Here is a 16,954-nt window from a genome sequence, read left to right as displayed (position 1 = left end):
ATTTTTAATGTTAAAGTTATCGTGGTGCAATTAGTCGGAAAAACTGCGGTAAATAGTAATGTTATGTCATAAATTTTATAAGTTTATTGTATGAAAAGATTCAAAATTCGAATAACTTATATTTATGTCAATCATTAGGGTGCAAAGTCTTTTATCGACTTCTACCTATCTCACCAGTTACAGGGTTGAAGACAAGTTCTTGTAATGATCATACATACTTGAATTAACGAGATTTCACGGGAACTGAATCCAACGAATGGCGACAATATGTTTTGGTCAGAGATAATGTTTATACTTTAAACGAGCTTTAATATAAATTTGTAAAGAATTCTTACGTCACTTCGTTTGATAAACGATTTTGTAAGGCATTGATGAAGAATTGTTAACAAAATATGATCGTTATAGTATAGAAGTTTGCCTAAACTTGACTAAAAATATCATCATTGAAAAGGGACCCATTGGGGTACGCGGGAAAGGCAACACAATCCCGCTAAAAGTATTAAGAAATGTTGTAAAGAAAGTTAAAATATGCACGTATCTCGAATAATATAGCTACCCGTAATGATAAACAGTTATATGTATTACTCAAATGATAAACACACTTTCAACCATCGAGGTAATGTTGTATTAGCCAAGTGTAGAATAATACAAGCATTTACGACGGATATTAACTTACAAGACTGTAAAATTTAGTTGTATTGTTTACTAAGAACCACTTTCAAGAAAAATATATATGCGACGTTGTCATCAATATTTCATCAACACCTTCATTTCACGACGACATTAGATATACGTCAATGTCTATATTTAACGCGCATTATCATGCAAAACGTTGTCTGCATCACGTGACGTGGGACATATTCCTACTCTGCTGTTCGTCTTACTGTAAGTATAATCACAATACTGAAACATTTACGACTAATCTTTAATAATCACAAGTAACGTCATAATAACAATATATGATAGCATTTTAGAACATACATAATAACTTTAATTTACGAACTAAATATCTCTTTACCTCTCAATGAAGAATTCTCGGTAAACGAATAGTTTACCTAGTATAGTGTCAGCCATCCACGTCGTAAAGGAAAATGGCTACCCGGGTTCGCTTTATGTTTACAATGTAAATTTGATAATTATAACCAAATCTCTGATAATATAATTTTGGGATTTTGTCGTTTAAACATTACATATTTGAAAGACGGTGAAAGGTAAACGATTTCAGCCACATCTCATGTGAAGTGTAATGTTGTCTGGTGCATTTTGTTGTGCTTTAATGTTACCACAGGTAAACCTCTAGGTAGGGAACACTGAAGATTCTACTCATAAAACCTGTGTATATTATCGTAATCGTACACCCATAGCATGGCACAGACTGGTTTGAAACTCACAATGCATACAGAAAATATTGATCTTCGTCATGCTGTTGCTCTAGCTGTCGGTAACCTGTTTTTCAGAGGGACAAATTAATTTACTCGAAATTGCATTTAACAATCACCAGTTGCAAAAATATCTTCTAATTATTTTAAATTTGACATTAAACATATTTTATTGTCCAAAAAATGTACAAAGGTTTTGGCACAAGTTATAGCCAATGATGAAGGCATCTCCTCTCAACAAAATAGTTCATATATATATATACAAGTGATGACATAGACATTTAATTTAAAATTCGAATGTTCGAATACATTACAATTTACATCCAAAGCCAGGTTATCATTGCCAAAAAGTAACAAATTTAAACTAATTTGCATATTTAAGTTATTAAAAGCTTGGAGCATTACTGCACAAGTATTTGAATGAAATGGCACTCAAAAAGGAAATTATAAGCATTTTCACAATGGTGCCCACAATTTACACAATGAGAATTCTGAACTAAATTAGCACGAAAGAGACAATCTTAAAGAGAGCTGCATTGATGTCTTAGTCTGGTATGTATAATATTTATCTTTCTTTCGTCATACCTATAGCAACAAGAGTGACTTGTGGGAATATGTTGGGATAAGGCTAGTTTAAATAATGGGAGAGGCAGCATTGTAATATAATCATCTAAAGAGTTCCAGTTATTTAATGTAGAAGGTAAGAAAGATTTTGTTGAAGTAGATAGTCGACAATTTGGAATTATATAGCTGTCTCTATTTCTTTAAGCATATGGATTGTTTTCACCTACAAAGATGGGTAATATATTTGATAGATAGCTTGGAGTCATTTCCATGTCCAGCTTATATAATAATTGAAGTTTTCTTCTAGCTCTTCTATTCGAAAGTAATTCTAATTCTGATTCACTATGTAAAGATTCATTTTGAGCATAAGATAGTAATCCAGTGATTAGTCTTGCTGCTCCACGCTGAGCCCATTTCTAACTTCTCTGAATCTGGTGCATTTTGTTGTGCATCACTGTTACCACAGTTAAACATTTAGATATGGAACACTGCAGATTCTACTTATAAATCCTGTATATATTATCGTAATCATACACCCATAGCATCACACTGTCTGGTTTTGAACTCTTGATGCATACACAAAATATTGATCTTCGTCATACAATTGCTCTAGCTGTCGGTAGCCTGTTTTCGGGGACAAATTCATTTCCTCGAAATAGCATTTAACAATCTCAAGCTACAAAACATGTCTTCCAATTATTTTAAATCCCTTGATATTCAACTCTGTTTTGAATTTTAATAAATTTTCAAACAGAAATTTAAATGAATATTTCATCTTGTTTACTCATCCGGCTGTGAGTTTTGAACATCACTAGGTTACGTTCTTATACTGCATTATTTATATGGGTGAGTGATTTATAATCACACACCAAGAATATATTAGATAAATGGATGATAACACACTTTCCAGTAACAAGTAAGCAAATACCATCGAAAAACCATCGAAACGTTACACAAAACGACAATCTGGATTTTCAGTTGCTGTAGTGTCTTTATTAACTACGATTGAGGATAAAGATAAGGATGCTATGTGTACCGAGCAGAGTTTTCTAAACCAGTCATTCGTGACTGTTTGGTGTGTATATTGTGTAGTATGTGACTTTTGTTTGATCAATATTTGTGCAGACCTGATTTAGTATTTCGTACATAATACAGTCAGTGAAGGAAAACGTGCAGAAATAGCTTGTAATTGGTGTTAAGTTAGGAGAGATATATATCACGTACTTATATTTGTCAATAGATACATTGATAGGTTATACAATACTTGATTTATCTCAAGAGTTATTTCCAAGATATATTCATGTACTGTTAACGACTACATCAAATCGTTATAGCCGTCTTTAGGGATCATTTTATATAGGTCTTTATTGATTGTATATCTATCAATCGAATTTTAATGACAGCCTAACCATGGAGAAAGAGGAATAATCGTTTTCATATTAAAGCTAAATATTATAAATTTATAAAGGTAACTAGTACAAAAGTATATATAATCGCATTTCGGAACAGAATGCATTTAATACATAAATAATTACAAAATAGTTCATGGTTTTGTTGCTTTCAACATTACAGACAAATTCGTTCAAAATGATCGGAGTGTTCTTGTATTTCACAAACTTGCTGAAGAAAGCATTATCTGATGTAGCCAACAGCTGTAGATTTGAAACACAATTAAGGAATGTTAAGCCACATGCTTCTTTTGCTTGATTTCCTGTTTTCTTGTTTCGGACTATTTTTGAAAATGATATTAAATTATCACTAACGAGTCCTTAAAATGGACGAAATGACTTTGTAGTGCAGTAAATATTAATTTCATTCGTTTTTCTGTATATTAATTAGCCAATTTTGTATGTGCTTCTTACGTTCATCCTTCAAGTGACATGGTGGTAGACTCTGTATAGTTCCGAAGGTCTGCTGTCACCTTTGCTATTAACACTTTTCTCTTTTAGCGAAATGGCATGGTTCATAATAAATACACACTTTACTCATTATACATGTTAAAGTAACTAGTACTACTTTAATTTTTGAATTTCAAATAATTTGGAAGTTTTACTCCCCTCCTCTTCTGGTTTAATGGTAGTTGAAACCAATTTCGGATTTCGAATTGTTTGGTCCCTAGCATCACCAATTAGTCATAGAGGGACGAAATAGCTGTATGGTGCACTGTTTCGCATCTATAACTAGATCTTCAAATTGCATTCACCTGTTTGTATCTTACCTTTATTCTTCTAGTGAATATACTTTCAATTAATAGGTTAATGAGATATATATAACGGAATCATACGAAGGATTAATCAGTGCCTTCAATTGAGGGAGTGTGAGTAAATTATCCTTCGACGAAACATCTCTCTTTCCTTGACTAAATGGTTTGCGAATAATGATAAGAGAGAAATTAAAAGTATATTTATATACGATTTTTTGGACAACAAAATGTTTTCATTTAATAATATTCCTTCGGGGACCCCACAGTTGGGTCCCCTTGTGGGCCCCCTGCTTCAGAAAGAAAGGGGGAATTTCCATTGGTTAAAAGGTCAAAGGCGAAAGGGCCCCCTGGCTCCTTGCACGCTGACCCCAATCATTAACCCCACAGCCTTTAGATCCGCCATTTTTAAAAAGCGCAGAAAATCTACAAAACGAAGAAAAGAAAATACCATTGTTGAAAACACTTACAAATCTTCATAAAAACCCACCCTCCTCCCCTTATTCAGCACAGAGAGCATGTTTTGAATGTTACCAATACTGTAGGTTGTGTAACGTGGTCGGGTCTATCTCTATCAAGGCCTATGATTTGTAGTAAGATAGCCAACCCTTCACCCTTGGTCAATAGGGTCTCTTCTTAGCCCTTGGTCAATGGGGTCTCTTCAGCCTCTGGTAAGCAAGGCTACTCTAAAATGGATACTACTTTGAAACCACTCAGTGACAGTGATCAAACGCCAAATGAACAGTTCTATAATGTTTATTTATATACATAGGAGTACTGGAGCCATACGAGCATGACAGTTGCAAGGTTAATACAAGTCCATATCAACGTATCTCACTCTTGTTCTGTACATATGTACACTAAAACTTCCAATATAGCTCAGTTTCACTATTATTCTGATTTATAAAGTAAATCTGACATATAGATATCAACAATAAACCTTATGTGTTTCAATTCTAGCAGTCGGAATTATATCTGACTGAAGTTCGTTACGGTTTCTAATGTAAACATTGACCTACATTTTATACGACTTTGACGTCACTTTACCATAAGCGATTACAGGGAAATCCCTTCTAAAAATAGTTTGATAGATAGATTAAATGACAATAGGCTATATCCCTAGGAAAAATAGGAAGTGAATCACGCTCGAACCTGGTAAGCGGTTCCGAGATCTTAAAACCGTGTGTATTCACCGGCTGCTGAGTCGTGACTGCCGATGTTTAGCAATAGTCCCGAAAATAACGGGACACCGTCCCGAGAAATTCACGTGCCGGGACTCTAATATGATTGGTTGACATGCACACAATGTGAAAATGTAAACTTCCGGCCTCGGACATGCGCACTGCATTACCGGAGAACAACATGTTGTCGAAATTAAACATATGAACAAGATCGACTGAAAATGACAAACTACACGACTAAATGACGACTGACCAGGTAATCCTTATAGATGCGACTAAACTATGATATATGTAAATGTTTAATTACCGCGATTCTCATTGACAACTATTATAAAGTACGTTATTATTGGAAACTAAAATGCTAGACGCACGTCTAAAATCGCCATGTGTCGGTAGTACTAAAGTCCGATTTAACAGAACGAGCCAACGATGCTGGGGAACACAATAACAATTAAAGATGGTCCTGAATATAAACAACGTTATCATAGTGGCGTTACAGTTGTAAAAATGCATTGTGTAATCATTTTATCATAAGTATTAATTAAGATTGTTGAAATTTTCTCGATTTGAGTCATTATCTATGTTACTTAAGTTTTACCAGTCAATGATCATATTATCACATGTACTAGTCAGTATTCATGTTATCTATAGCATATTTTCCAGTTATATGTTATCAAATTTTAATAGTCAGTATATATTCATGTTCTAATTTCAACTTCATCATGTTTATTTAATATGTACTGAACAATTTGTGATCAATCTTATGTATCAAGAATCAGACGCCATACACCAAGAGTTTGTTTTTATGTTCTAAGATATTGTGATTAGGGATATTTCCCTATTAATAGTTAAGCTGTGGGCTTTTAAATTTATTGTAAACAATATTTGGAACTAGGGGCAAATCAGAGGTGAGACAACACTGCCAGCTGGTCAGAGCCTCTGAAAACCTACCTCCCCCTTCCTATATAGGGAAGTTAGGGTTGGGTAGCCTGCTCTCCAGCATATTCTGATTTATCTTTGGTGATTTTTGGAGTCTGCTTCTTTAATTAGACGGTTTTAGTTATATTTTGCGGCTGTTTTAATTGGCCGCATCTTTACAAAAAGGTAATTCATTTCGAATATAAAAGTCAAAAGAAAACAAAAAATAGGAAAGGGAAATCATTTCAAAAAATAATCAAAAGAAGAAATACAAAACAAATAATTTAATAAATTCGGCGGCCCAGTTTTTTGGGTGAGCCATTTACGCCAAACCCAGGTCTTTGTGTTATGATTTTGTAAACAGAGCGTTGCTGCATGTTTCGTACATATAGTTAAAAGGAGTTAACATCTCATAGCTGCTTTGGAGGAACTTGGGAAAACATGAAGAACAAAAAAATACTTGTTAAAATATTCTTGTCTAAATTGACGTGTCAGTTTGACTGTCTACACTAATGTTACAGACTACTATCTAAACCCTGAAGTCCACAGTACCTTAAATCTTCTCGAAATTTTGAATCATCAGGTTAAGTAGTTTGTTTTGCTACTGACACTTGTATGCGGAAATTTGTTACGGCCTCTTGTTTATTTCTTGTTGTATATTTAAGTGCTATAGTTCTCCCTCTTAATTATTTTAGGTGTAAACAGAAACAGGAAAATAATGGACAAGCGCAAATCAGAAATCAGCATCGTGGTTATAGGAAATGTTGGCTCTGGCAAGTCAACGACAGCTGGCCACTTGATCTACAAAGGTGGCGGTTTTGACCGACAAACCATTGAGAGATATGAGAAAGAGGCTGCCGAGGTAAAAATTGTGATACTTTCTTATATATAATGCTGCATCCAGCCCTGGGTACGCCCTGTTTCTATGTCAATCAAATGTATAATATTTACATTTGCATGTCATTGTCACTATATAGCCTCTTTGAAAGCTATGTCGTTGATGGGAATTAAATTACCATGCAGCACGAGACACAATGCTTAGCGTATTAATACAACACTGACCGGAACTGCAATATCCAATGTAAATAAACATGACGGCTGCTGAAATATTGCTGGGCATTGTGAGACTTGACAATGTCATTGTTAATTTATGTGCAAAAGAAAAAAGTTTTTTTTTTTTTATTACAACAAAAACAAGACCAAGGTCTGCAATATCGTACAAAATGCACATCGGTTGAAATCACCAATGCAGGTAATGGAAACAATTTTAACACTCATGCAATTTATCAGAAATATCGTCTGTTACACTGCACTGATCGACAGGGGTTCGTTACAAATGTCTGAAATACACATATTGTATAGACCTACTGACACATATGTTACAGACCTACTGATATGAGTCACAGCACACATAAACATTTCAGACATTTGTAACGACGAACCCCTGTACTCCGTCGCAAGATCACTCACTTCAAACGATATCAGTTTCACGCGTCTCGCAGCCACGGTTTCCCCAGTTTCTGATCACGCCATGTCAAATAACGATGCTGTTATAGAATCTACCGACTGTAGTCAGATTCCCATACAATCAACAAATAAATTCACGTCTGGATTCTTCACAAAATGAGCAAAGAATACTTTCGAATTAACTTCCAAAAATAACTCCCTCGTGGAGTTCAAAGTCGGATTCACGGTGTTCACTGCAGCTCAGATTTCTATTGATAAACTTAAATCACCCTATAGACATATCATACGCAATTGTATAGATACTGAATTGTGGAATAAAATTGAAGTGTTTGTTCAAATTTCAAAGTACTACTTTGTTTGCCAATCAGCACGCGACAATACGCTGTTCAAATTATCGAACGAAATTGTGTGGACTATCGATAAGGCGGGCACTTTTAATTTTAAATATAAATTATAAGTTAAAAAATAACATAAGAGGAAGAGAAAACGTAAATATAAGTATTGAACTGTTTTTGTATGGTATTTATGATCTATTTGAATGACACAGCTAGCGCGCATTATGAGTTGTTTGCTTGCAAAGCTGTGTCATTCAAATAGATCATCAATACCATACAAAAACAGTTCAATGCTTAATTGAACTCCAGAAATAAAGATTCATGATGTGTTTAAGCTCTTGCATTATCGAAAAATTCACATTCAGTCTAAAATTTGTAAAATATTGTTTTGAAATTTAAAATTGAGTTCAAGTTTCTCACATGATACCTAAGCCCGGTTTGATACGGACCATTTACCTCTATATTAATTTCCTAGTTAACGATATTTTGCCAGATAATATAAATCACCATTACCGTTTCAGAGTGTAAAGGGCACATATGCCTGGCTTCTGGACAAGATCAGGGCCGAACGTGGTATCACCACTGACACATTTGAATTTGAGTCAAAGAAACATTTCGTCACAATCATTGACGCTCCCGGGTATAAGGATTTCATCAAAAACATGATCACAGGTAAGAACCTTTCACCTCATATATGGCTGGCATTTCATTAGTACCCGCTTACCCTATAAATAATAATAATAATATGCAGCATTCATATAGCGCCCTATATAATTTGTAAAGTTACTCTAAGGCGCTTATAACATATGGATAATAGTAATGGTTATAATTGTGAAAACAAACAACAAAGGCTTGCAATCACTTTCATACATTTAACAAGCAATGTGCACATAATTGAACAAATAAAAGGGTGGTATTTACATGACGTCTTTGCAAAGATTCTAAAATGCAGACGTGAAGAGGTGAGTTTTTATGTCCCTCTTGAACTTGGCCAGGGTATTTGACTTCCTAATAGCAGATGGTAAGCTATTCCACAACGTAGCCGAAACCCTCCCAAAGCATGTAGGCGTTCATCCAGATACTGATATCTGTCAGACAAGCTTCCAGACTTTCTGAGACTGTATTCCAACTGTTCTGTGGTTTTATGACCATGCAAATTTGTGTGTCATCAGCATAGCAATGATAGCGAAGGCTATGGCAACGACAAATCTCTCCAATCGGTTTGGAGTACATACAATAATTTCGTGGTCCTAACACCGACCCTTGAGGAACCCCGCAATCTAGTACTTTGTCATGTGAGGTGGCAGATCCGATGGCAACACACCGTCGTCGTTCACTCAGGTATGACTGTATCCAGCATAGTGCGGTATCAGTCACTCCATAAGAGTGTTCCAGACGTTTTTAAAGTATGCCATGGTCGATGACGTCAAATACAGCTGACAAGTCCAGCATGACGAGCACCGCTCTGCACTTGTTATCCAATGCAGAAGCTATATCACTATGTACACGTAGGAGGGCCGTCTCAGTAGACCTATATAAGGTAGACATTTGTAGAAACCCTCTACATCCTAAGCCATATCTTATTTGAAAAATTTGGTCATTTTCTTGAGCTTATTGTTTCTTTTGAATTTGCAGAACAAATATTGATATTTGTATATGGGCCGATTCTAAATCGATATGAGGGGGCTCATAAATTCTCGCACATCTATGACATCTATTAAACAAAGCGTAGCTGAATTGAGTCATTTCGGTACATATATAACAACATCTTAAAAAAAGGGGTTTAAATAGAACATCGGACTAGCTGAATGACTACCGAACACAAAAAAATGCATTCCAATATTGACTAAAATGATTGAACTTAAAAATTTAAACATTCAAAATGATCACAAAAAATGTGAATTATTAAAAATAACATGTATATGTATTATATGTATATTGTTTTTAACAAACGGACCTGCAGACTTATTATCATTTAAGCGCAACATAAATATATATATCGTTCTAACATTTGTGGTCTTTTCTTGAGTTCCACACGGTGTTCTATGAACCTGTCTGATAAACCTTATATATTACCTGGCTTGAGGACAAAGTTGGTGGCCAGTACTTCTGTATAAATCAGGTCTATGGAAGTTTACTCTGTTAACAGATCTGTTTGGGATATAGTCAATTGTAACAGCGACAGAGATACTTTTGTATCATGGAATAAAGTGAAACGAAGTGGATGATATCGAGTTTTCAATAAAGTGTTTTATAGCTTTTAAATTTTCTCAAAACGACATCGGTTTGAGTATCGTCTTCACTGTAAGCCCTATATGTTCAACGGAAGTGACCACAGATAAAATGTCGACCCATTTGCATTTTTATTTAAAGTAAAGGGAACCACTCCATCAGACAGTACCGCGAAGCAGCCAACTAACCTTTGTTTCTGACTAAGAGTAACTTCCCTTGTAAAGATAAAGAGTTTCATATGCTTTGTAGCCCGTTAATTGGACACTTATTTTGATGTTCTGATAGTATAATTCCTGTAAGGCAGCATTGCCATCGTATAATCTGGTAATCTACAGGTTCCGAGTTCGATGCCTGCTGTTTTCTTTTTTTTATTTCTACTTTCAATAATTCAAGTTTTAAACAACCACAATTCTGTCATGGCAACATGTAATTTTGTATGAAATATATCGTTTGAAAATGTCTTAAAGGAATTACTTGTTATGACTATTTACTTTTAAGGAGCATATCAGGCTGACTGCGCCGTTCTCGTCGTTGCTGCTCTGACAGGAGAGTTTGAGGAGAGTTTTTCAAAGAACGGCCAGATACGAGAACAAATCCGTCTGGTTCATACCCTTGGTGTGAAACAGATGATTGTCGCTATTACTAAGATGGACGTTACAGAGCCACTCTACTCTGAGGTAGCCAGTGTGTGATTGCATTTGTATCGTACAGTTCATCATTATGTTTCAATTTACTTAAAGCATGTCCTTCATACCCATACTTATTTGTAACTACGCCTGTTCTTTAGGTTTAACATTTGTAATGATATAAAATATAGCAAAATATATAAAATTAAGTTGGCGACATTGAGCTGTAATCACTTGCGAAAGGGTCTTGGAATTAGAGATAGAATTTAGGCGTAAAATGTTTGAGTCATTATTTCTTAAATCATTACACCAATGATTGGTTTGGTTTGGTTTAGTATTGTTTAACGAGCTATGGTCTTTTAAGGACGGCCTCCCCTGCATGCGTGCAGTGTATGCGTGTGTGTTTTGGGAGGCTGCAATATTTTCGTGTTTGTCTCCTTGTGATAGCGCGAAACTGATGCCGACTTTACAGTACTACCTCAGTGAAATATACTACCGAAGACACTAAGCAGGACACCCCACCCGGTCACATTATACTGACAACGGGAGAACCAGTCGTCCCATTCCTAAATTGCTGAGCGTTAAGCAGGAGTAGAAACTACCATTTTTATAGACTCTGATATGTCTAGGCCGGGGGACAGAACCAAAAGCCTTCCTCACAGGGGCGAACACTCAACTTAAGGCCAAAAGTGAGGCATTGTAAAAGGAGACATTAAGAAGAAAGTTGTTTAGAAAGAAGAGAAAAGATAAGATCCCAAATTAAGTCGCCTCTTACGATCATGCAATGGGGGCAGCAGGTACAATTCGTACGCCCTACTTGCAGGATATACATTTCAACTTAACATTGTATTGGTAAATGATGCTGCATTTGTATATATGATTAAACACATATTAGTTGGAATAATAATTTGATGTAAGTATTTGAAATATGACAATAAGAAGGTAGTTGTTGGATTATTGGTTAACATATCCTCGATATCCAGGGGTTACTCTCACTGTCGCTCTCTACCCCCCTGGAATATGTCTTACCAAATTTGAGTTCAAAAACCTGACAAACCCCTAAGGTGGATACCTGTCCGTTGAAGATTACAGAGGAGCAGCACTTGACTTCAAAGCCAGTCAATGTTACCGTTACGCGACCTACAGATTCTTTTGAAGTGCATCAAAGGATCAAACTAGTCTTCTCGTCTCTTCGACAAGGAATTACAAACTGAGCCTTTGATTTGCTATAACATATTTCAGGGGTATAGAGAATGAAAGTAAGCGTAACCCATGGAGTATCGAGGATGGGGTCAACAACTACCATGAGTAGGTTGTAGTCAATCACAAAAAGAACATGACAACTACGAAAGACAGTGTGTTTATCGTGTCAGTTCCGTTCCGTTCTGAAAACTGAGAAAAAACTCTGTTTAACTAACAATGATGGTATCTAACCAAATCAAAATTGACTCAATGAACCTCAATATCATTGACCCTGATTTCTGTGTTCTCTGGTAATGTTGAAATAATCATCCCAGAGAATCGTTACACAGACTCTTTTATCAGCTAATCATTGCGTAAAGATGGATGATATACGGCACTACTTTGTTGTGTAATTGGCTGCGTAAAGATAACAATTTAGTAAGCCATTAATCCAACAAATCAATTACTAAAATAAATGCTCCGTAACTCACAAAAACACTCCAAAATAGTGATTAAAAAATAAGCAGAAAATATATGATTAATTATGTTATAGAAAAAAATATATCTAAAATAAGTCATAGTTATCGTCATTTTTAAATTTGGAATGTTAAAAAGTTTGAATAATATCGAAAGGACTATGTGTTTGCAGGGGCGATATCAAGAAATTAAACGTGAATTGAGTAGCTACCTCAAGGAAATTGGCTACGTCCCGCAAGAGGTCGCCTTTGTGCCCATCTCCGGTTTGCTTGGTGACAATATGCTGGAACCTAGTGCGAATATGACTTGGTGGAAGAATTGGTCTATTGAAAGAAAAAAAGAACTAGCAACTGGTCAGACCCTTTTCGAGGCTATTGATGCCATCCTCCCACCGGAGCGTCTAGTGACAAAGCCACTTCGTTTGCCTCTTCAGGATGTTCATAAAATTGCCGGTAAGAATGTCTGATATGTACATGTACACTGTAATGCAGAGTTTTATAGGTCACCTGAGCATTGCTCAAGTGACCTATTCTGATCGCTTTACGTCCGTCGTCGTCTGTCGTGCGAAAACTTTTTACATTATCGACTTCTTCTCAAGAACCAGTAAATGGAATTTTATCAAACTTGATCAGAATCATCCTTGGTAGATGAGGCAACAGAATTTTAAAATTGAGATACCTGCCCCAACTCGAGGGGCCAGGGCGGGGCCCTAAAGGGAAAATTAACCAATATTTCAAAAGTCTTCTTCTCCAGACTCAGATGCACTACAGTCAATTTCTCTACATGGATGGAAAGATCCTCAGGGGCTTTTTTTAAATTGTAAATATCAGTACCCCCGGGCAATCCGTTCTCCTTTGGGGAGGGGGTAAAATTCACTATAGCTTATATAGGGAAATACAACTTTTGGGTATATTTTTGCAATTTCCGGTAGGAAATTAATCTTACTTGGTCAGATTAACCTTGGAGGAAGATAGTACCAAACTGTAAAATTGGGATTCCTTCCCCAACCCCAAGGGGCCAGGGCGGGGCCCTAAAGGGAATATTAACCAATAATTCAAAAATCTTCTATTTCAGACTTAGATGTAGTACAACCAAATTCTGTGCATGGATGAAAATTCCGTCAGGGGCGTTATCTTTTTTATCAATTTAATTACCCCTGGCCCATCCATTCTCGCTTAGGTACGGGGTCAAGTTGACTTTAGTTTATATAGGGAAATAACACTTTTGAGAATATTTTGTACATTTTCAGCAGGAAATTATTCAAACTTGGTTGAAATGATTATGATGCCAGATGGCAATAAGATAGTATGAAAAAACCCTGTCCTATCCCCAGGGGCTGGAGGGATGGGATCCAAATGGGGATAATGGTTAAAAGTTTAAAAAAATCTTCTTGATCAGACTCAGATGTTATACTGTTCATGGATAGAAATGTCCTTATTAAAAAACTACCATTACCTAAATTGTAAATTTCATTATCCCCCCAGGTCACCTGCTCTCCCTTGGTGAGAGGGTATATTTCTCAATAGCAAAATAATTAAACAAGGTTTTGACAGATTCTAATGGTGACGTATCAATGTAGAGTCGTCATCTTATTTCTGATTGTGAATGCGTAATAGTAACAATGACTGGGTGTTTCTCAACATAGATATTACTTATGGGACACATGTATCTTACATGCGTTGAGGTGGGGGTAAATGCGATGCTGGCTATTCAAAGGATTAAGTGATTTGTAAACATTCTTACCCTTTCTTTGTTATTCGTAGATAATTCAACAATACTCTTTGAAAATGCGATGGTAAGCAGTGTTTTGCTTTTTCTTTACCTTAGGTATAGGAACAGTTCCTGAAGGAAGGGTTGAGACTGGAATTATCAAACCCGGAATGGTCGTCACATTTGCTCCACAAAACCTGACAACTGAAGTGAAATCATTGGAGATGCATCGCCAACAGGTACCAGAAGCTTTGCCAGGGGACACCGTTCAGTTCAATGTGAAGAATGTGTCCGAAGAACTCAATAGAGGAGATGTGGCTGGGGATAGCACTAATGATCCACCAAAGGAGGTGGAAAGTTTCATCGCCCAGGTGAGTCACAGAGCTACGTTCATATTGTCCTTAATCCGTACATCGGTAAGATTACGGACAATATGAACGTAGCACTGTTTCATATACATAAATGGACATTCTTAAAAAAACCGTTTTTGACTTTTTATTTTTCTTGTTAAACATACTGTAGAAGACGATACGTTCACAATGCTGTTGAATTACGTGTGTTTTAATGGTTTGTAATGGCCGCGTGTGCATATATACCCGCTGATTAAGTACAACCGAATCAGCGAAAAATAAACATCGAGAAAATATCTACTTCTAAAGGTATATCTTTGTGATGATGAACAATAAAAGTTCACTGCATCTGATTGATGAATGTATGACATAATTGATCAATAAGACAGTTAATCGATCAAATAATCAATTTGCAGCTTATAATCCTCGATCATCCCGGAACTATCAAAGCCGGCTATTCTCCTGTCATCGACTGTCACACGGCGCATATTGCTTGCAAGTTCGTCGAATTACTTGACAAATATGATCGCGGAACCGGAAAATCTATAGAAAAAAAACCTGAATCCGTCAAAGCTGGTGATGGTTGCATAGCTAAGCTTGTTCCATTGAAGCCAATGTGTGTTGAAAGATTCTCCGAATACCCTCCCCTGGGACGTTTTTCTGTCCAAGACATGGGACAAACCGTGGCTGTTGGACTCATTAAGGACGTCGTTAAGAAGTAAACTGTCGGCAAAGACCCCAGGTCAGCTGCCAGGAATTGAACATTTGAGAATTATATCCAACACCATTGCTAGGGATTCCGCCGTCTTTATACCACTGAGTTAAAATATCTGACATAGTCACAAACGTTTTACCTAATTTTCTTACCAAATTATTACAATCTAATTAAAATTAGTTTCAAAGGATTTACAATTATTTTCTCTTGTCGGCATACAGGTCGTAGAAAAGCAAAATATGTTCTGTTCAGATACAAAGCGGCAGATTCCCCCAACTTTAAGGCAAGGAAGAAAATGAAACACATGTACTTGTATTTTATTTATATTCACTTATAACCATTTTTTTGTAGACGTTAGACAAATGAGTTGAAGACGAACCATATTTAAGTTTAGTATCTCGTCCCTATCAATACTTTGAAGGCTTCATTGTTGTCAAACTGCCATTGCATGATTTATAAGGTGTTATTTCTGTTTAAACAGTTTGTCTACTGTTGCAGAATTAGGAAAATGTATGTGCTCTTGTGTGATGTGTTAAACCAACACACATATCATATCTATGAAGTCAAGAAAGACATGTATATGTCAGGATATTTTTTTATTTTTTTTTAAATGCTTTGCTTATTCTTGATAACATATTGAGCATGAAGTTCATCTTACATATGGTCAAGATACAATGTATGATAAAATGTACAATATTTAGAGCTTATTTTTTTATTGTTTATGTGGTGAGGAAACCATGCATTTCCCGACAAAGAATTATTTGATTTAACAAAATTGACCTATTTGAAAAATGGATACTATACAATAATGGTCACGTGCTATGTCTATTTGTATATCTGTAGTTAGAAGGACGAAACAGCTTATGGAAACGTTTTTGTTAATTATTAATTGTTTTAATTACCAACTTTCATAGGAGCAATAGCACGCGTGTATCTTATAATAACCGCATACTAATGAGGGCCGAAGTTTATTCTGGCAGAGATAATTTGTTTTCATCATTCTCCTTTGTAATTATATATATTGTTCTGCAGTGTAATGTATTATTATGCTAAGAAGTATACAGTATATTATAATATTATGCATCTAAATATCCACAATAAAAATTGATTAAAAAAAACAACACCTGTGGAATATTCTTTTCTCAAAAATGTTTCTTCTATCAGAACACTTGACTTTTACGCTATACAAACCTATGCCTTTGGACGATTCCCGTGGGACATGAGGTAGCGTCTTATTGTTTCCCGTGGGACATGAGGTAGAGTCTGATTGTTTCTCGTGGGACATGATGTAGCATCTTATTGTTTCCCGTGAGACATGAGGTAGCGTCTTATTGTTTCCCGTTGGACATGATGTAGCGTCTTCATGTTTCCCGTGGGACATTCTTGTTTCCCGTGGGACATGAGGTAGCGTCTTCTTGTTTTCTGTGGGACATTCGTGTTTCCCGTGGGACATGAGGAAGCGTCTTCTTGTTTACCGTGGGACATTCTTGTTTCCCGTTGGACATTCTTGTGTTCTGTGGGACATTCTTGTTTCCCGTGGGACATTCCTGTTTCCCGTGGGACATTCTTGTTTCCCGTGGGACATTCTTGTGTCCCGTGGGACATTTTTGTGTTCCGT

The 16,954-nt window shown here is 36.0% G+C and overlaps 1 protein-coding gene across 1 annotated transcript; it reads left to right on the top strand.

Annotated features, from left to right (window-relative positions):
* The first annotated feature begins 782 nt into the window (after positions 1-782).
* Positions 783-16,457, top strand: LOC110452902 (elongation factor 1-alpha-like). Its single transcript, XM_021501640.1, has 7 exons — positions 783-885; positions 6,938-7,104; positions 8,566-8,716; positions 10,775-10,953; positions 12,734-13,013; positions 14,389-14,642; positions 15,038-16,457. The coding sequence occupies exons 1-7, from the start codon at positions 798-800 to the stop codon at positions 15,341-15,343; spliced, it is 1,425 nt and encodes a 474-aa protein (XP_021357315.1). The 5' UTR covers positions 783-797; the 3' UTR covers positions 15,344-16,457.
* Positions 16,458-16,954: the final 497 nt, after the last annotated feature.

This window comes from Mizuhopecten yessoensis, unplaced genomic scaffold (assembly GCF_002113885.1).
Source record: "Mizuhopecten yessoensis strain PY_sf001 unplaced genomic scaffold, ASM211388v2 scaffold6971, whole genome shotgun sequence".
Lineage (NCBI taxonomy): Eukaryota > Metazoa > Mollusca > Bivalvia > Pectinida > Pectinidae > Mizuhopecten > Mizuhopecten yessoensis.
Note: the sequence above shows the minus strand (reverse complement) of the source record. Positions and strands in the feature narration are given on the sequence as shown.